At 40.1% G+C, this 22042-nt stretch overlaps 2 protein-coding genes across 2 annotated transcripts in view; one reads left to right on the top strand and one right to left on the bottom strand.

Annotated features, from left to right (window-relative positions):
* The first annotated feature begins 5048 nt into the window (after positions 1–5048).
* On the top strand, positions 5049–10698 carry insl5a (insulin-like 5a). The gene is made up of 2 exons (XM_080472674.1): positions 5049–5316; positions 10151–10698. Exons 1-2 carry the CDS (start codon positions 5145–5147, stop codon positions 10291–10293), a joined length of 315 nt encoding a protein of 104 aa, XP_080328800.1. The 5' UTR covers positions 5049–5144; the 3' UTR covers positions 10294–10698.
* A 3475-nt stretch (positions 10699–14173) lies between these two features.
* Positions 14174–22042, bottom strand: part of sgip1a (SH3GL interacting endocytic adaptor 1a) — a 52622-nt gene continuing 44753 nt past the window's right edge. Inside the window, exons 19-25 of the mRNA XM_080473409.1 lie at positions 21141–21252; positions 20098–20253; positions 18897–19032; positions 18539–18741; positions 18183–18247; positions 16555–16719; positions 14174–15381 (exon numbers count right to left, since the gene is read on the bottom strand). Coding sequence (XP_080329535.1) covers positions 15359–15381; positions 16555–16719; positions 18183–18247; positions 18539–18741; positions 18897–19032; positions 20098–20253; positions 21141–21252 — 860 coding nt within the window. The 3' untranslated portion in view covers positions 14174–15358. The remainder of the gene's footprint in view (positions 15382–16554; positions 16720–18182; positions 18248–18538; positions 18742–18896; positions 19033–20097; positions 20254–21140; positions 21253–22042) is intronic.

Genomic DNA, 22042 nt, shown 5'->3' with positions numbered 1-22042 from the left:
TCTTTCTCTTTAAACACACTCTTCTGTCGAGGATGTCTCCACTATGGAGACGCTGTACATTCACTAATACAAGTGGAAAGAAAGGTTTGTGAACGGACTGAATGGTAAAATCGCTGACGACAGAAACTTCACAAAGGACAAAAAAAAAGACTTTTATGTTCATGTTTCTTTCTATTTTCAATTTGCGAGCAGGTGTTTACTTTTGTATTCTTTCACTTCTGGTCCTTTGTCTGTGGAGTTTGCATGTCCTCCCTGTGCATGTCGGTGTTTCCTCTGCATTCTGATCCCCACAATCCACAGACAAGTCTGGTTGATTGCTGCTGGGCAAATGTGTGTTATTGTGTCTGTTTGTGTTTTGGCTCAGTGGTGGAGGGTCACCTGCAGGACAAAGCAGGCATTGGGATGGATGGATGGATGGATGGATGGATGGATGGATGGATGGATGGATGGATGGATGGATATGTAAGATGTAAACCCATACTTGATTACCAATGGAACTTTAACAAAGTATGAGATGGTGGAATCAATATGTTTCTACCTCTTGATTATAAATTATATCATTAAATTATGTTAAGGCATAACAGAACTGAAGCACACAAATTAGATTTTTTCTTGTGTAGACAAAGAACTCTCTCTCTCTCTCTCTCTCTCTCTCTCTCTCTCTCTCTCTCTCTCTCTCTCTCTCTCTCTCACACACACACACACACACACACACACACACACACACACACACACACACACACACACACACACACACACACACACACACACACACACACACCGGACAGGTTTTATCAGTCAAAGTGAGAAAAACTATCTGTCAGCCTGTTTTGGTACAATTGATGACTTTTTATCACACCCTCACATGTAATCTTTGCCTCTTGTTGACATTATGCCGGACTACAGTGTGTGTTAATGTACTTTTCTTGGCTTTATAGCATTTTATGTCGGCAATTTTGAACCATTATTCCCAGAATCAGTCAATGACGGGTGCACATGGCAAACACTGGGGAGAGCTGCGGGTGTTTCTCCTGCAGGTGGACTGAGGAGAGGAGCATCCCATCTTAATGCTTCAGACACACACACACACACACACACACACACACACACACACACACACACACACACACACACACACACACACACACACACACACACACACACACACACGCACACACACGCACACACACACACGCCCACACACACACAGAGATGTTTTCCTGAGCCAATTAGGTTTGTGTCTGTTTCATCCATTTATGTGCCGGCTTTCTCTGTGAGTTTCAGTTTGAAGAGAAGGGGGCGACTGAATGTCTCTGTGAGATATGAACAATCCCATTAGGGCAGATGTTATCAGCACACATCACATTTCCTTGTTTGGATTTTTATTGTCAACATATAGCAAAACCGTTTCACTCAGAACCAATTCTCCGGAAATCAGGAGTTTAGATATTTAGAATGACGAAGTCATACCTTTGTAAACTTGTTGGTTTGGTTTCATCAGTAAGAAGGACGGCAGAGGAACAAAGTTTGAATAAAGACAATCTAAACTAAAATAAAGGAATACTCCATGCCATGCACAAGTAAAATGTTCCAAATTTCTTTCAGTTAAAAGTCTTAAAAGAAATTGTACTTCAGCTTCATAAAGTAGCATCTTCCAGTAAAATATACCATTCTTAATAACATTGTGTAACAACAATACATTGATTCATGTGTCCGAATTGTGGAGCCATTGAAACATGTGCAGGCTGAAAGGACCTCCAGGGCAATACTTTACGTACAATATACACAGTTCAGAAATCACATTCAGATTTGGATTCCACACACATGAGACTGGTTGAAGTCCTTCAGCCGCAGCACTAAAAAACAAAGAAACAAATCGCTTAATTCATTTCTATACTTTGTATTTAAGGTGGATTTAAACGTTACCAGGGACTGAAGCTGCAAAATAGCAGTTCAGAAGAGATGTTCAAAGTGGAAAAATAACCTAAAACCATTTTTTTTTCTTGAAGGTTTCTCTCAACTTCTTTACACTAAACACACACTAAAAAAAGCCTCTACCAGATTAGAAAATCTATCACGAATGTGACTATATATAAGTTAAGTGCACAAACTGTAATAATGAAAGCGATCAGAAGCTGTTGCTTTGGGATCTAAAGACAGACAATGATATGTTTAGAACCTCAAAGTATTTCTTGTCTCTGGTTGTGAACAGTGTGTTATAAACAGTTTAAAAGGTTTATCTTGAGAAATGACACCCTGAAAGGTAAAACTCGGGACAAAAAAGGTTGAAAATCTCTTTCTCTTTCATGATTTTGGTTCAAACTGTACTATTCTCCTTAACTTTAACGTTAACTTTTTGTAAATGTTTTGCTCTTCTAGCGCACACAAGCAACAAAACACTGCTTGGTTACTTAGAGATAAGAAAGAAATTCTACCTGAAGTTTTTAACTTAAAGAGCGTCGCTGTTGCAAACTGGATGAGCCCAATAAATTGACAAAATATGACGTTCAAAGATGGAAACATTCATTCATTCATTCATTCATTCATTTTCTTCCGCTTATCCGTTTCCGGGTCGCGGGGGTGACAGTCTGATAACTGTCACCCAGATCACATCGCACCATTTAAGAACCTCCCTGCAGGTGGTGAACCCACGGGAAGGTGGCGCCCGGCGTGGGACACGAACCCACTACCTAGAGATTGTTAGTCTCATGCTCTACCAACTGAGCTAGCCGGGGGACTTAAGATGGAAACAAATAAAAATAAAATGCGGAAAAACTTACAGCGTACAATTTACACGGCAAGATGTGTTAATGGTTTTGAATTATTTTATCTGATAACAAAGTTCAGGATGAATGAACAGAAGAAATCCCAGACCTGCACGGCTTCCAGGATACTTTGTTCTTCCCACTAAAGGTAGCACTTGATGACATACTGGCTGATATTTTATATAGAATCTCTCCTTTTTAGACAAGGCTATTACATTAAATGTCTAAATGAAAAGATGATTGTCTGAAGAGATTTGATCTCCCTCAGTGACCAGAGCTTTATTCCTCACATCCACGAATGTTTGAAGTTTGACTTGCGCTGAGCGCTTCAGTCGGTGCTCAGCAGTCAACTTTTAGTTTTCCATCGCAACACGGTTTATTTTTTCGAAAAGAAATGTTGTAACATTAAAAAGACATTGGTCGGGCCAGATAAACAGCTGCTTTTATCCGAGAGAAGGGTGGGAAGCATCAATGAGCCTCCTGGAAGACATTTGTTTTTACATTTTCATTTTATTCTAAATCAGTGTGTCCACATATTTGGAGCATGTGCTGACCTTCCATCAGATCTGAAGACCCTGTCCGAAAGGATTGTCCAGAAGACATCTATTTTGATGTATCGCATAACATCTTTAATTTGCCAACCTGCAGAATAACCCGACAAGGCTGCAACATTACTCCAAAGCATGAATCTGCACAAAGTGTATTGTTTAAGAGAGTTGAACTCAAAAGGGAAAAACAGAAGCGTTTGATTTTTCTTCATCTGTCATGACAATGACTGAAAGGTTATCGGGGTCATCTTCACTACCTTTCCTGTTCTGTGCAGCAGTAATCAGATCAGACAACGCTGAGTTCAGGTTAACAAAAGAAGACAGAACAGAGAAATACATGAGTCACTTCCTCCACACAAGTAAACTGTGGGAAACTTTTACCTTTGAGGTATTTTATTCAGAAGAAAAGGAAAACTAGTAGTTTGTAAAACAAGTTTTGATAAAGAATAATGCTGAATGCAGGCAAATATACAGAAATTGACCAAAGACAACATACTTTTGCAATATGACCCTCGAACTGAAATAGTGGGACCTCCACAGGGGGAAGTAGAAACAGCACGGACTTTCATTGAAACATTGCAGGTGGTGTTGTTTTTTAGATTTTGTCACATTTTGAAAGTTCATTGAACAATAATTTGCCGACCCGTTTTGGCTGCAGGCGTTAATGCTTCCTTCATACTGCTCTCCTACAATGTTTCCTACATGAAGGTGTGTGTAATTATTACAGTTATTTATTCAAACTCTCCAAAGAAGAGTTTTCGTTGAAGTGGCCATATTGTTTTCTCACATACAATATTGTGCTCAACAGGATTACTACATCTCAGCCGGTTTCCCCAGGAAGTGACCTCCTTCACTGGCGAAGCTCCATTGTCGGAGTGATAACTGATGTGATGACCTTTATAATGTAAAAACCAAGGAAAATGGCTGTTCTCTTGCATACGAGATGAGATTAAATCTAATTAACGTGATTATTTTTACTGCATGCCTTTATTACATTTTTACTACGTTTTTAAGCGGAAAAAGACCCTTTTTAATCGCTGTTGTGGCTGGTGCCTAAGGGGAACCGCAGATTGCGTCCAGCTAAACGTAACCGAGTTTGACTGACCTCTATAAACGGGATCTCCCCTGTTAATGATCGAGCTGAAATGTCTTTGAGAGGATGGCATCGCACCATCAGCAACACCCTAATGACTCCATGATAGACAGTCAACATTGACTTGTTTCTCCCACGATGGCCCCGGACAGCTGTAAAGTGGAAGACGCCGGGGCCATCAGCGGGTCGTAAAGTCACGATACGTCTGTTTGACTGTGGGAGAGGTGGAGCACTTCGCATCCCTCAATTAGGCCTGCAAGTGTGGGGAAGGTGGGCACAATCATGACCTTAAATCGTGTAATCAGAGGAGCCTGAGGAGGCTGCACCTCATCTAATGTGATCGTCAGCATAGGGTTGTAAAAAGTCTTATGGTGGAGAGTTGCTTTTGCGTGGCTGAAAACGGTGATGGCGGAGACAACAGGAAGCACTATAAGTGTGTGTGTGTGTGTGTGTGTGTGTGTGTGTGTGTGTGTGTGTGTGTGTGTGTGTGTGTGTGTGTGTGTGTGTGTGTGTGTGTGGGTGTGTGTGTGTGTGTGTGCGCGCGCGCTCACAATCATGGGGATGGGCAAAGAGCAGACAGTGCTGGGAGGGACAGTGAAAGGTGGACGGTATATAGGACGGATGCGCTGCGCTGCAGCCCGCAGGAGACTCAGCTGAGACAGAAAGACATCAAGCCGCGGGGTTTGGAAGAGTGTTGAACGGCTCGACAACAGACAGAGAGACAGACAGACATCCAGCATGCGTGCTCTGGTAGTTTTGCCTTTGCTGTTGTGTGCAGTGGTCTGTATGAATCAGGCGAGGGCAGAGGTCAAGGCGGTGAAGCTGTGCGGCCGCGAGTTCCTCCGAGCTGTCGTCTACACCTGTGGAGGCTCCCGCTGGAGGAGGTTCTTGAATGAGCCCGAGATGGAGGGTGAGGAAACTCTTCTTTTTCATCTAAATCCCAAAAAGATTTAATGAAGCAAAATGCTTTTCAAAACAATGTCACTGAAATATCTGCAGTAGGTAATGAAAGAACACTTTGAAATGTTTTCTTCTAAATTCATTGGTTACGATTTAGTTTTTTGGCTGCTTCAAAGTTTGTTTGATGAGATATTGAGGCAAAAGAGAAATGTGTTTCAGGCATGTGAGCAATCTTACACTATAATATATACAGTATATATTGATAAACTATAATACATGTTTCAAAGGGATTAATGTGCTGGAGTTTAGTGGATCAGCATCAATACACTGTTGAACCTTAATAATAAAAATCTTTTCTATCAGATATTAAATATAAATATATCAGATTAAATATATACAAATACCGAACATCTTCATTTTTTTATTATAAATGTAAAAACTTAATGTAACAAGTTATTGTAACCTCATATAGTAAAGATGATATTTTTCGTCAATAAATTCAGGTTTAATTTTTTTCTACTTGTAGAAAAGTATCAAACAATCAAACTACACCAGATTTACTTGTTAAAGCTTAAAATGATTTTGGAGTTTAAATATAAGAACTTAAGGGAACAAAACCCGTCTGGATAAATAGATCCAAGAGCGAATAATTGTTTAAGGTATAAAAGGATTTTAGATGTTTAGAGGGATGTTGTGATGGATGATGTTTAGAGGATTGATAATGTCACTTTATAATTATCTAATGTGACCTTCCTTATCAAACAGTTGAACTCTATTTAATTAAGTTTTATTCATATGAGGAGATTATATAATAGTTTCACAACAATTATGAACCTTCACACAGACTGAGAAAAACTGTCACTAATGATGAGTGAATAAAAAGTCTGAGTTCCGTTATGATACAGATGTTATGTTCTATGTTAAACATAAAAAAGTAACACGTCTGAGAACCAATGAAACGTCTCTCTACTGGTTCCTTCCACGAACAACTGTGGCAGAGCTGCTGTCTCTCTCTGACCTGCTCCCGAAGCAGCAGTTAGCTTTAGTATTTGGTATTTGCAGCCATAAATAAACATCATATTACCTTCATACCTGCCTGCTGCCATTTGCACAGTGGCAATTCAGCTCTGCTGAGTCGTCGTGTTTCTTTCTTCTTTTTGCTTTGTAACTCAGTTACTTGACAGAACAGGCGTGTTGAACAGACTTTAATCGGATTTCTGAAATCAGTGTTGAAGAGAGGGAATCCACATAGCTGGAGTACGTGCAGTGACGCGGTCACAGTTCAAACTGCTGAACTTAAGTTGACTAACAAACTCCAACAGACCAAAATAATGTGTACAGATGTAACTTCATCTGAACCTGAAGGGTGAATCAGTCAAAGTAACACAAAGTCACAGGAAGTAAAATAACTGCTACTTTTAAATAAATAGATTCTGTAATTTTCAATGTTATGACCATTAGATTTAACACCAACATGTGAAGTTTTCCTTCTTCTACCCTTTATATGCAGTTTTTGCTAAATCAATCCTCTTCCTTTCTTCTGTCTAATGGCAACTCTTTTAAACTCAACGAGCATTTTATTGGCCCAGCATTTTTATAATTCTCCCTCGTGTGCGTTATTGAGGTCTTGGCTGGTGGTTAATGGCCTGGATAAGATTTTAATAATGACTGGGGAATTGTCAACAAAATACTGAGAGTATACAGGCATTGTAAAATATTGATTTATTGTCAGGCCATTGAGCTAAATTACACAAGATTGCAATATTTTCTAATAAAGTGCTCTAAGTACCGGTTCATTGTAGAGATTAATGAATAATTTGTTCTGAACTGGTTCAGCGATTACTCACCACCTGTCCCTGTTTAAAGAATCAATGACAATGTTATTAATCGATTGGAATTATAGAACTCAAGGAAAAGAACACTGATCCAGATCTCATAAACAATAATAAAACACCACAGAGAGTATTTATTTAAAGAGGATGTGAAATGAGCACAATTCAAGCCCAGTAATTGAGATTTTCACAAAGGTTTGGATCCTTGCTGACGGTTATTATTTTAAAAAAAGGACTGTAACTTTTCTTCTTTCTTTGCTTCAGGAAAGTCTGAGTTACTGTGTGAGTTTTGAGCAATCTTATAGTATTTTCTGTCACATAAATGTACGTGTTCACACCAAACACATAAAATACTATTGAATAAATACACGCACGCACACAATTTAGTGTAAAGACATGCATAATGCGACAGCCACAGGAGAAGTTTTTTGACATTTCACTGTATTTTATGTCAGAAAGCCTCATTAGAATTAACTTTATTTTGAGATTGTAGTCATTTTCTGTAATAATTGTTTGGTTTTGCAAAAATGTTGACATTTTCATGACGTTTAAATTAGAAGTTAAAGGTCATTACGGCACTATGTCATTTGTCCGGCTCACGCAGAACGAGATTGGGTTGTATTGGGTCGTTCAGACCTGTTTTCAAAAGTATAAAAGACAGTACATAAATTCAATTCCCGACCTTCCAGAGCGAAAAAAAAAGTGTGAGATATTATGAGGAAACAAAGGGTCCGTTCACACCTGGCGTTAACGCGCATTCCAGGTGATCCGATTCCATGTGGCAGGAAGTCAAGTGTGAACAGGCCCCAAATCGCTTTCACTCAAACCACTTCCCGAGGTGGTCTGGGACACATCTGACCTCATAGGCTTTGTAGTGTGAACAGCACACATTGCCAGAATGGCGGCGTTGCAGGGAAATACGTCACGCGCTAAAACGTAAATATCATCAGTGCGTGCCATGTTTACGTTGGGAGAACACGCCAATCTGAGTTATACAGTCTGTTAACTTTCCAAACTTTCCAAAGAAACTCTGGAAAAGAACCTGGACGTGTGTGCCTGGGGTTCTTATAGCGGCCTTACGGTGTCTTATAGCGGCCTGGGCAGTGGTTCAGTGGAAGTGACGTGTAGAGTATGGTCACGAAATCTGAACTCAAGTGGTTAGCGAGAAACGCATGATAAGGACAAGTGTAAACAGTCTGCGTCAGGGCTCGCCACATGTGATCAGATCACCCAAAATGCATGTTCACGCCACGTCTGAGCGAGCCCTATGTGATCTACAATGAGTTTGACTCCCCTGCTCAAACCCCATCCAGAGACATTCTCCACGTGAGACAAACGTTTTAAACGCTGCAGCATCCAGTTGATAGTCGGGCGTCAATTTTTCTATGTTGTTTTATCCAAATGAGAGGTTCTGGAGTCCGATGCTAACTGATGTTCTGCAGTGCAGTGGGTGTGCAGCAGGTCGGCAGGCGTCCCTGCATGGCGGCGAGCCATCCCTCGCTCAGGCCTATTATATCAGCGGAGGCCACATATCGCTGATTAAATGCTGGAGCCGGCAGTTCCCCGGCAGCCCCTCTGCTGCTGTCTGGCACACATAAACAAACTGAGTTAGCGTATCGGCCTTGCTGATTAGAAAGAGGAAAGTGACAGTGCAGAAGACAAATAGCTCATCTGTCCTGTCATTTAGGGTTTCCTTATCTAATGAAAACATGGACGCGAATTAGAAAAGCATTGATCTCATAACTGGTGCTCGTACATCACACTCCGGGAAAACAGCTGCCAGAAAACACTTGGATTCAAATGAAGAGAAAACAGAGAGCAACTGGATAACAATGTGATCAGAAGCTTATGAATACATTTCTCCTCTCACCACGGAGCTTCAGCCAAGCTGCACGTGTGCGTCAGGTCATTATAACTATAATTATAACTTTAACTTGTGGCTCACACATTGGACCAGAGAGGTTAGTGGTGTAAAAAGGGGGAGTCAAACCCATTTCAGTCCCGTGGTTTACATTTAATTAAACATATCGTCACAGAACCTGAACAAGTTGTTTCAGATTTGATTTATTTATTTAGTTATTTATTCATTTTGAGAAAATTGGTAAAACCTCACTCTCACACCAAGCTCGCACTTTATTTCACACAATCAAATTCACGTCACACACCTCTGATTATTATGCCATTATTGTGAAATTCACTAAGGTAACATTCAGAGGTTTGCTGTGGAGATTCTGTGATCACTTTGTTATTCAGGTCAATTGAAAAGTCGTTATGGTGAAATGAATAATATATCATTACAGTTCCCACACACTTTATTACAATTCATACTGTTAATAACATTTTATTACTGTAATTGTGACACGTAAAAGACAGGATGTAGATGATAGCCATTATGGGAATCTGGTTATAAAAGTGGATTAAAGTGAGTCACTACACATGTGCTGTTGTGAGTTTCTACTGTCGTCAATAATCATTGTAAAAATAACAAAAAACACAGAATCTGTACCTTTTCTTAACCCTTTGAAAACCGGCCTATTGTTTTAGGCCTCGCTTCTAAAATTCCACACACTTCAGTTAGCGTGGAGCATAAAGCAGCAGTTAGTGTTAGAATCCCAAACTGTGACAGGAGTGTTGAGGAAAAGAATCTGCTTGGATTTTGATGATTGGAGCAGGAAAAAATGGCTTAATGTTCATTTTGTAGCCCAAAGCCTCTCGTTCAGTCCGATGTGTCGCATCAGGGCGTATTTTATTTATTTACTTTTATTGTAAGTTTTCCATCTCTTCTTTTCAAGCCTTAATGGAGCAAATGACAAAAAGTCCAAATATGCAGTATTCAACTCTCCACAGTGTCATTCACATTGCAAAGGTTAATCGCCGTAATCACAGACAGACATTCGATAAGGACAGTTTACATCAACCTGTTTTTTTTTGGACAACATTAGATTAAGTTTGTATGCAAGGATCACTATCAAGAGATACGGAGTTGTTCAGGTTGCTGTGTTTTGATTGCAGGTCTGCCTGCAGCGGAGCCGAGCAGCATCGAGAGCATCAGCAGCCCGGGCTCGGAGTGGACCAAACGGGACATTAATAACATCCTCACCACTGTGTGCTGTCAGGTGGGCTGCAGGAAGAGCGACCTGACCTTCCTCTGCTGAGGCCGCTGCTCTCTCTTCTTCTTCCTCTTCCAAAGTGACTCTTCTCTTCCAGATTGACCTTACCATAAAAAAAAATAAAAAATAAATTAAAAAAATCCAACTCGATGATCACTGTACAGTTTGTAAGGAGTGTACATGTGAGGGTGGACCGCTGGAGTCTCTGTGGATGTTTCTGAACCTGAGCTGCACCATATGTGCAATCACAACTCTGTTCTTCATTTTGAAAATAAAAACAAAGATGCAGGCCTCCATTACTTTTACCCGGATTCTGCATAAAGAGAGGGCAGATATCTCGGCCTGAGCTTGTGTACATGTGCGTAAGGTTTGTAAAATGTTTTGCTCTGCGTTGAGGTCTTTATAAGAAGCCTCAGCAACTTTGTTTGTGGCAAATAAATGTTCTTGCACAAGTCTGACTTTGTGTGAGCTCATTCCTGACCAGGGAATCAAACACAATGAAAACCGGACAGAGAGTAGAGGAAGATGCTCTAGGATCTGAATGTCATCGTTCCTTGGAAAATAAGACGTTTCTGAAGTGATGAAGAAACGAAGGAGCATAAAGAGAGCAGATTTAGAAACTCGCAACATGCAGACAGCGGCGCTCATTTAATATGATGTAATGTTTGTCAGGTTACATCAGGTACTGTGGATGCAGCGTGAATGCGGTTTAAAAATCAGACAGTCTTTCGTTGCAGCAGGACTGAGTTAGTTATTGAGACACTTTCCTTTTGATTTAATAAAAACAGTTGACATAAATTCATTTTTTTATTTAAATTAGTGAGATGAGATCCATGCAAATACAGAGGTGAGGACAAACACCAACAATATCCAATCCAGCTTTTGATTTATTATCCATTTGTCATTAGACAATACCTCTATATTAAAGATCTGCCCGAAGTTCATAGATCAAATAAACAGATTTTGTTCATTCGATTAGATTTTTAGCGACAGAAAAACGTTGAATAGAGAAATAGATGTTTGACACACTAACTATAAATTTTTGACTTTTTTTCTTTGTGATATTACTACAAACGTGTTGCATTTTGGTATTCAATGATATTTGGTATTCTATCTTAGCAATTATCAACAATGGCCCTTATTATTCTTTTAAATATCAGAGGTCAAAAAATGAAAACTGGCTGTTGGGATGAGGGAAATCATTCATCCTCTCTCTGCTCACTTCGTCTAAGTTCACGTTACAGGAGTTAAGAATAGTACCAGTGGTCAGTTGGTAGAGTGGGCCGTCGTTCTATCTTAAGGTTGTAGGTTCAATCCCCCCATCAATTTGTTTAAGTGTCTTTTACCATTACCATTGGATGACTTGCAAGGCAGCCGTCACCATTATTAGTGTATTCCAGTGAACATACTACACGCACAAACACACCAAGAAAACAGCAAACCCAGAAATCCAGTTACAACTTTTATTGGTTTTGGAAAGAAGCAAACTAAGTTTCTCTTAGCGTTGTTATGTACTGTACAAACAGCTTGCACATGTGTCTGAGGTTAACGGTACAGAACCAAAAAGCATTCTGGCTTATAGCACACATAAACACACTCCCTGCTCTCGTCTCAACATTAATACAAGGTCACTGACACTCGGCACGCCACGTCACACCAGTACTATCTATGGCCACAGATGTTCCAGCCTTTTTTTCTACATGCTCTGCATGCAATGACGAGTTACTGCAGGACAAGTTCACCACAGAGAGATCCAGAACGTCGGTTTCTTCAAAGATGCAAACAATATCATTGTTATTGTTCACGGTGAAAGGTGTGCAACCCGTCGTGTGGCGGCAAATAAAAGCAGGTTGTTGGATTATGTGATGGACCTCTGTAGATAATACTGGAGTGACTGTCGCATGGATCACCTTGAAAGTTCACCTTGAGAGTCGCGACCTTCAGCCGGACGTGTCGATTCAACTCAAGCGGTTGATCAAGGAGTGACAGGAGATGTTACCAGGTGACTGTTTACCAGGAGCTAAATGATACCAATCATCCATCACCGCATCGCGCCAACAAAACACTGCTGTCAGACTGGATCAGCATGTGAAGGGTTAAAAACCTCATGAAGATTTTTCCTTTTGACTGTGAAGTCCATATCTGAAATAAGTGAATCACTCAAAACACTGATGCCAGATTGATTTTGTTCTCGTCCTGAACTGCACTCCAGCTCTGACGGGACAATGATTGGTAACATTTAGCCGATTGCCGACACACAGTACCAAAGATTTCAGCAACACCTCGCACGCACGCACGCACGCACGCACGCACGCACGCACGCACGCACGCACGCACGCACGCACGCACGCACGCACGCACGCACGCACGCACGCACGCACGCACGCTTTGTTCTTCATGTTGAGTATCGGAGCGTTCAGGAAGTTCAACATCATCAGCACAGTGTCTTTTTTTCTTTTTTTTCCTTCTTTTCACATTAAACAATATAATATTTTTAAATTTTTAGCTGTTTTAAAAATACTCAGCTTATTCTCCTTAACAGTGGACTGACTGTCCGGGCACACACACACACACACACACACACACACACAGCCACACACACATACACACACACACACACACACTCACAAAATACAAAAAAAAGAAAAAAAAAGAAGAAAGAACAAAAGCATTTTGGTCGACTTAAGCCTGCTCCATAACTTCATTCAAATCACGTCATCTCACAGAGACCATTACGATTATGCAAAATAAAGCCATCAATTCAAGCACTGGCTGGATGATCAACTGAGAAAGTTTCGGTACGTGTGAGGTGAACGTCAACAGGGAAGAAACAGATGAGAAACTTAAAGACCCCCGGTCAACGCTAAGCACTGAAGCAGATCAATGAACTGACAAATTTACTTTTTTTTATTTTTTTTAAATCTGAATTAAATGAGGTTTGAATTAAAGAAACAAGCTGGTCCCAGTAAACCGATTCTGTTCCAGTATCACGATCACCGAACCTCCTGACGGAAGAAACTGTTTCTGTTATCAATGTCTGATTAAAGGAATAGTTTGACATTTTGGGGAATACGCAGTCTTGTATTTGACTTTTGACTGTGAAGTGGAACCAGCGAGTTCGCCTGCTGCAGCATTAGGATTAAGGTCAGAGAGAAAACAGCTCGCATTTCTTTATCTAAAGGTAAACAAGGCTTCAGAGGCTTTGAAGATAAAACTTTCTTTCTATTCTAAACTGGAACATTTGGGGGCTAAAATGTACGACAGGCGGTGCAGTGATCACCAAGTGCGGCTGAGGTTGACTGGAATGTTGTGAGTGTGTGTTAATGCCACATAATGAAATTCTGACCTGCTGGTAGCACGAGAAGACATGAGGGGTATTTACTGCATTTGTTTACACAATTACCATCTATGTTTGTGAGACAGACGATACAACAGACACTGTGATATTGTGAATCCAGCAACATTAAGCCTACAGGATCCTCTTCAGCTATACACTGGATTTGTTGTATTTTGTTAAGCCAAACTTTTAACAATGACAAAAAAATAATAATAATAATGCAAAACTGATATTATTTTCAAGGAACTGATTTTACTGAAAAGCAGCCAGGATTTTTGTTTCCAGAGTTGTGTGGGAATAAATTTAATTGTTTTGATTGGGGGATAGCTCAAAATGTCAAACTATGTCCACGGTATAGCGAAGTGTACATTAACACTGCTTTCACAAAGCATAACACAGCATCCAGGGAGATATTTATCTTTTTTGTTAAATTACCCCCGATCCCACTTGCAACCCGACCCCACCCACCCATATAGAGCTCAAATCTTCTGTCGCACTTCAGTTAAAAAATTATATCTGAAATAAATTCAAAAAGTATACCTTATACTGTACACAGGTTACCCAACTACACAGATAACAAAAATGAGAGAGAATTCAAATATCTTTTTATCTTTAAGGGTTCTGAGTCATGTGATACCACTCTATTCAATATACAGAATCACATGTTTTATACAACAAATCATCATCATCATCAATAAATAAAAATAGAATATGCTGTCATGTACTCTGGAGTCTAACACTGCTGTCCCGTGGACAACAGAAAGGCTATCGGATAACACGAGGAAAACACCAAACGCCCTTTAAGATACATATTATTGATTTAAAATGACACTTTGTACACTTTTTTTTTGTTTTTTTTTGTTCTGACGCAAAAAAAACAACCCCCCCCCCCCCCCCCCCAACAACCTCAAAACAAAACAAAAACATGTTTTCTTATTATGCAACCAGTGAACTGACTCGTCATTGCAGCTGCCTAACGTGCTGGAAAACCTCCCGTGTGTCTGTTCAGGGGAGAGAAAAGAACAGATTGATTGGCCGTCAAGTGCAGAGGAATCAAAAAGGAAGTAATCCAAAGTCATGTGACCCTGTTATACCAGTGCGTGATGCTCGCAGCTACTCGATTTCCATGTGATTGCACATAACCACAGACAACAGACGCTCCCCTTCGGGTAACTATGTGTGACTGCGGTTCTCGCAGGTTGGCTAAAAGAAGTGCATAACCTCAGGTGTCAGCTCAGGCTCCTGACAGGAGGATTAACTTGTGTCGTCGTGGGTTTTTGTTGCTCATGAAAGTGTCCCTACAATAGCTTTGCATTAGTAAGAAGTCAAGGTGCCTGTCTGACCGCAGCAATCTTATTCAAAGATGTTTTTACAGCCAGAAGATTTTTGGACAATAAGCAACATGTTGAGATTCTGGAGCGATTCTCTCGGTGTGTGTCAGGCAGCTGCAGTGAAGCTTTTACAATCACCACCACACATTGATCAGGAGGATTTCGACGGAGGCACAGACTCAGAGGGAGAGAGAGGACCCAGGCGTCTAACTGCAGCAATACAGATGTTATGGAATGAACACAAATACAGAAGTTACGTGACCTAAAACAGTTCCACAATGCTATATGCGAGTTATACAATACTGCTGAGTAGGCCGAGGACCGGCGGCGTGGATTCAGAAAAGGTTGGTGTCTGTCTGGTGCGGGTCTGTCCTCCGTCCTCAGTGTCAATCTCAGTGCGCTGCAGTCGTTTGTTCAACAGTGCTGCTCTCAGTGACGAGGGTCAGTTATCAGCAAGGTACTTTCCTGCAAGGCACCAATCAGTTTTAACTTTTCCACAGATAGATTACCAGAAATACATTATTACATCAATCTTTTTTTTTTTTTTTTTTAAATGTTCATTCCAAGGACATTGAAATATTTACAAAGGCAGATGAATACAAATACTTGTTTTGGAAATATCACATGTGTACTAAGCATGTGTCACTTGGCATTACAAACATTTAACAAAAACAAATACTGTGAAAAAACCTTAATGTAAACATCGGACGTGTAGAGATAGTCTGTTATGCTGTGCAGGAAAGCAGGGAAACGATTCTTCAAGAATAAAAGGAGGAGTGGTTTTTATAAGTTAAAAAGAAGTGAGGTTTATATTGGTCATTGAGACTAAAGGATAAATGCATTTCATCATGTCACTGGAGTTTAATTTAACCTCAAACTCTCGCTAAGAGGTCATAATCTTTAATTTCATCCCTACGTTTTCAGAAAGAGAATTTTTGAGTGTTAATGTGTTTTCCGTGAGTTACAGTCACCTCTTAAAACTTCAGCAGTAAAAACACAGCAGAGTCAAGAAGACAGAAGATTACAGTTTGAGCTCAAACTGATCAAAATTAAACCGACGTCTTTGGGTGGTTAAATGGTTAAATAATAACATACATATGGGAACGTAAGCTTTAGCGTGCCGTCAACCCCACACTGACAACCACTTTATTTGGAGAGGTTCATGTATGCGATCCATATTTAAACAAACAGACACTTCAAATAGACGTACGGGGCTGTCAAACAACTGAATAAATGTTTACACTGTGTGGATCTACAGCAGGTAGGGACAGCGGAAAACGTTTTTCCACATAATTTCATTCAAACTGAAAATGTCACGCATTTGTATTTCTCATTCGTTTCAATAAAGATATTAGAAATTTAATACTTTTGACCTTTGTAGTTTCGTTATTTGTCATTACCTCTTATACGTTATATGGTATAGTTTCTCAAAGTATGATAATATACAAGATGCTTGACCTATATTAATAAATCAAGTAGAGGCCATAATCATCGAAATCTAATTTTTGAAATGATCTCGTCTTATAGGGTATGACTGCAGATTTAAGTGACAAAATAGATAAACCCCTTGAACAAAATTCAGATTGTTGAGACGCCCCTGTAATGAAATAAGTTTGAATCCAGAGACGCTGAACTGACCTGCGGCAAACCTCTTCTTGACGAGAGAGAAGCGATACCCCGGCCCGGCCAGTTCGATGTCACAGCCCGACAAGGTGCTGCCCTCACTGGTGAACTGAACCGCCAGTGGAGCTGGTTTACTCGGACCCTCTGTTAGCTGGAAGCGCGCCAATAATGATCCCACACCTGAGGGACGACAGCAGGTTTAGAAAGTGGTCGAGTCTTAAAATTCAGAAATGAAATTCATCTTAAAACCTCGGTAGAATAAAAAGGAAATAGACACAAACGCAGGCCAGAACTCAAAATTACTTCAGATTAAAATAACTTGTACGGGTGACGGGTGATTTTCAGAAAGCTCATTGTTTTTGTACGCAACATTCAACAAAATTTGCATAAATAAGTTCCTGAAGTCCAGAAGCAGCATAAATCTTATCAAAGACTCTGGTTTATGGAAGAGAATATTCCTAATCTGTTTCAGCGACCTGGTCCTGCCCATCAGGTGCCTCCTGGAGACTTTCTGTCTGGCGTTTATGTGATACAGGCCAATGAATGAAAGAATTGTTTGTCGCGTGATGACAGTTTGTTATGTCTGAAGGACAAATCCAGCTTCTCTTCATCTGGTTGAGCAGGATTACATATTAAACTGTCGATGCAGCAGACATTTTTCTCTTAAGCTTACAGAACAAGGACACTGCATCGGTGCAATCAGACGTCACTGCAGCATCACAAGGCGATGTAATGTAGACACTGCAGTCAGGCAGAAGGGGGCGCCGTTTACTTTATGGGCCGGCTACCCATTATGCATCAGATATTGTTGTAGCTTGTGGCTTGCTGAATCCAAGACTTTAACTTGTTTGACTTTGAAAATATTCCGTCAGCACAACAAAATAATGGCCTACTCATATTCACTCATTTTATGTATTTTATGTTTTATTTTTTGTTTTGTTCTGACAGACGCTATTGCATTGGGAGGATTACTGATGTAGAAAAAAAGTGTATTGTGGTAAATTTCCTTAGTTATCAACCTTTGTTATGAACAATCACACCCTCTGAAGTGGTCTTAAATTATCATGAAAGAATCAGAAAATCTTTCCTGGAGCTCTAAGCATCAGAATGCCGCCCCTGATACGGTCTTTAAATAGAATAGAGAGAGAGAGAAAGAAAAAAAAAAGGATTTTAATTTTAGCTGAATAATAAAAATGTTATAAATTGTGTTTCACCTTGAAACGATGAAAAAAGTCAAAACAAAAGATACGCAGTGGAAAAACTTGTTAAAGCATTAAAAAAGGATTATTACTTAAGACGGGTTCAATTTTTTATTAATTTTCATAAAATAAATGGATTGATATAATCACATATTGCATAAGATGAAAGAAAAATCCTGTTAGACTGACAAAAAAGGTGAAGTCACTTGTGAGAATAAAAAAGGTGGTGGGTGGCTGGTACTTCCTTCTTCTCATTCTTAAAATGGTTTTAAGTTACTTAATTTGAATGCTCTCACTGTATTTATGCATCCGATATTGACCTGCGGTGTGAGAAGATCTCCTGCAGTTTGCTGAACGGACCGAAGACGGATGAGTATACACACACACGAGTGTGTATGTTTTTAAGATGTTGGAGATAAAAAACACTAACAACAACTACATTACCTCCATTTTCAGATTTCTGTGAGATATCAGGAATCTTCCAGAGAATTCTTTGCTGCTCTGCGTTCCTGTCGGGATTAAAAAGAGAACACGACGCCAGTGAAGGAGGCGACTACTACATGTTACATCAAGCTATTGCTTCCATCTTCATCATCATTCAGTTCCACGCCGATCACTCACAGTCAGCTCATTTTGAAATTTGGTAAGTAAACGATAAAGTCTGCACTTATAGCCACATTACTGAAGTATACAACAGTCTGTATTTTACCGAGAAGATATATATGATGCAATGTGGATGAGGGTATAGTAAAGTATACAGTATAAACATCCCAAAGCCGTTACGACCACGTGGACAGTACCATGCAGCAGGAGGCAAGACCGCCTGTAGTTTTGAAACGCCTCCATCAACAGGAACAAGGAACTGGACGTTGTTGAGAGCCATTGGCGAGGACATGGCCTCCCCGTGGTATTTGTAGTCTATCCTCAGGTCGGTGCTGTTGGGCTCACACCTCCAGTTCACTGCCAGGTTCAGAGGAGTCGACTGATGGCCCTGCGACGACACCTGCCCGAAGACACGTGACGACAGAAACACTGAAGAGAGCTCTTTGTTTATCTGAAGGTCCAGCCTGTTCCGATAAAGATTCTTTCTGAAGCATCCAACAAAACATGTTCAGGGGGTCAGTTGAAAAAAGAAAAACACCAGGAGGCAGCGCTCACCTGATACTTGAGCATGTCCACATTGTAGTATGTGGCTTGAGGCTTCTGCTCTGCCACTTTTTTTAAATGGGTTATCAGATTTGGCATGTTCACCCAGAATTCCTTGGAGTCGGCCTTCGCTTGTGTGGTGGTGTCGCTGGAGGGGAAGAAAAGCAGGTTCAAACCACAAACATTTCCGTAAAGTAATTTCTTCTCCTATGGTGTAAAAGTACATTATTCCAAGAAGTGTAGAAGATTAAAAAAACAAAAAACAAACAAATACCAGGAAATACACTTAATGTTTTTAACTCTTAGAGGTGTTGGTCATTTTTTAAACGTTCGCAGAGAGCCACAAGGTGTCAGGCTTTACACAGATTTAACAAAAACTATGTGAGGTTCAGGAAAAAGAACTTAATTCGAATGTGCAGTGAAATAAAAACAGTCCCAGTTTTTTATTATTATCAGGAAACATTTGAAAATACAGAGCAACATACTAATGAATCCTCCTGAGTAAAGTTTGGTTCGAGCCACGTTGGTTCTGTTTGGTAGTACGGATATGAGTGATTGTCTAAATATGTTTAATTAATGTTATTTTCTACTTTTCTTTTAATCACTCACAAGGTGGTTTATGAAGTACTTTCCAGACTACATGACTGTTTTACTATGAAAATAAAAACAAGACAAAAATGACATTAAAGTAGTTGATCTGGAGAAATGTGATGAGCTCATGATGACTGTAAATACAGTCAGGGTCTGAAATGATGTCCTCATCTTCACTAATCATTTAGCTTCATAGCAAATAAACCATTATTGACAAACATTACGATTTATGAACTCACACAGATTGACCAGTGCAGTACATCCATGGCCAAACATGAGGATTTAAATTTTTGAGGTGCTTGAAGAATCTCTTATGGGAAAATTGTGGTAAGCGTTTGATGTCAAGTGCTGGTGGATGCCATCTCTCTCAGTGGGTGGAGTCATCGTTATCAACATGTTGTGTAATGAATGTTAAAGGTATATTTGTTCTTAGTCTTCACTATGTTTAATTACAGGATGAAATAGCTAGTTAAACATTTAGGGAGAATTTTAACGTTAGGCAAAAAAGATAAATGACGCACGTGAAAAGGAAGGAGTGGAAGTTTTAATTTCATAAAGGGACATGCCAGTAAATTTAGAGTTTGTTCTGCCCGAGGCCGTGAGTTCACAGTGGTGTCATTACCAGCAGAGGAGCTGGGGGTTAGGCAGCACATGCTCCAGTCGGCTGTAGTTGGTTATGCTGAAGGTTAGCACGGCAGGGGACGGGTTATTAGCAAAGTGCCGCGTGATTCCCGCTGGAAACGACAAAACCATCTCACCTATGATCTTCACAACACACCTGGGAGTAAGAGGAGAAGTTAGAAAAATACACAAGAAAGAAAACACATACACACACACAGCGCCCAAATACAGCGCTACTTAGTTTACTGCTATTCATTCAAGTCCCTTCATAATAAATGTGGCGTGGAGCCATCGATATACATTTCTCAGATTGTTTAAGAGTTTTTGCAAACTGTTAACATTTGAACTATTGTATTCAACACACTGCACTATAACACGACACAGACTTAAGTGTTTTCGGTGAACAGTGAACGTTTAGCATGGTAGCTACGGCAGGAACATTGCAGGCTATAGTTTCTATCAGGACTACTCTAACAAAGTGAACTTTCAGGTAATTGTAGTTTTAGTTGGTCAGTGCTACTTTTCTTTGCCCTCGGACAGCAATATGCCCCCGCAACTCATTCTAAAACAAACATGCCCATGGTTGCTCATGGTTGGACAAAGTTTAAGTGCTATCCAAACAGTGTGAGCTCCAGATTTGAACGTGATGACTGCTTCTGTTTGAAATGCTTGTGCTGTACTTTACACCAGTTAGTGACCAGCTTAGAGACACCTCTAAATGTTGGATGACCTCGATGCCACGCATTTCATCCAATGCTTCTATATATCACAATGATGTTAATGTGTGTCATCATGCTGTCATTAATACCCATACAGCCATTACAGAAGCATGCGAATAGAAGCTGCTGTAATATTACATTATCAAAGATAATCTGTGTCATCAGCATTATGTTCAGTCTATGTTAGCTTTCAGTTGCTTAATCTGAGCAGGTTCTGTCACCACTGTCAGTGACAAATATAATTGCTGTATACTTGATGTGCCAAGGAAATACAAATTTGGTGTAAATGATTATTTACATGATCTGTGAAAGTGTGAAGACTTACTTGGTGGGATCAGCTCCTTTAAAGAAGGCATTGACTGTCTCTGTGAAAGCAGCAGCGACTGGGAGGGTGTCCTGAGCCCCCATTGTGAGAGGACTGGGCCCTCGGGAGCAGCCTGGAGAGAACAAGCCCCGACATAAAGACACAAAGTAAGAATGTAGAAATACAACATGCATTCAAAGGGCTTCTTCAACTATATTGAAGCCATTGAGCTCCTTAGGTACTTTTTAGTTTCCTTTTAGGCCAATCTATTAAAGTTACAACCAAATCTCTTTTTGTCCAAGTCTAAAACAAAACGTGACATCAATGAATAGAAGCTTCTATGTTGAATACAACCTTGCAAGTATCAGACTTTTGTTTGAACTCCCAAACCAACCCTCTACACTCTTCCTAGGTGATGGCGTGTGAAAGACATGAGGAACAAAACGTGGGCAGACGGCTATGAAACGAAAACCATGGGAATCAATACTGGTGTTAGTAAGATGGCATGAAAACAGGAGGTTAGGTCTGTGGAAGATACTCATTTCTCTCTGCTCTTTGACTGTGAAGCTGTTAAACACTATTGCTTGAAAAACTCTCAAGTTTATACGTTTTTATACAGCACAATAGACACACAAAGAAATCCCACAGCAGGATGCGTGGGGGAAAATACACAAATAACGACCAAGACAAGTATTTGTGCATGCTTCATTGAGACATGCTGCTAAAGCTGAAAACTCAGACAAGATCAAAGATCAGCGAGCCCAAAGATCAAACCAAAAATGACCAAGAGGAGAAAAGAGATTAGTAAAGTGCATGAAGAATGACGACTCTTGAGGGAGTGAAAGGTGGCCAGTGCAGACAAAATGAGAGTGGAAATGTTGGAAAAAGGAAGATGTAACTGCATTTTCGGCCTCAGATGAAGA

This window comes from Lipophrys pholis (assembly GCF_963383615.2).
Source record: "Lipophrys pholis genome assembly, chromosome: 10".
NCBI classification, from domain to species: domain Eukaryota; kingdom Metazoa; phylum Chordata; class Actinopteri; order Blenniiformes; family Blenniidae; genus Lipophrys; species Lipophrys pholis.
This window is presented reverse-complemented; position numbering and strand designations above follow the sequence as displayed.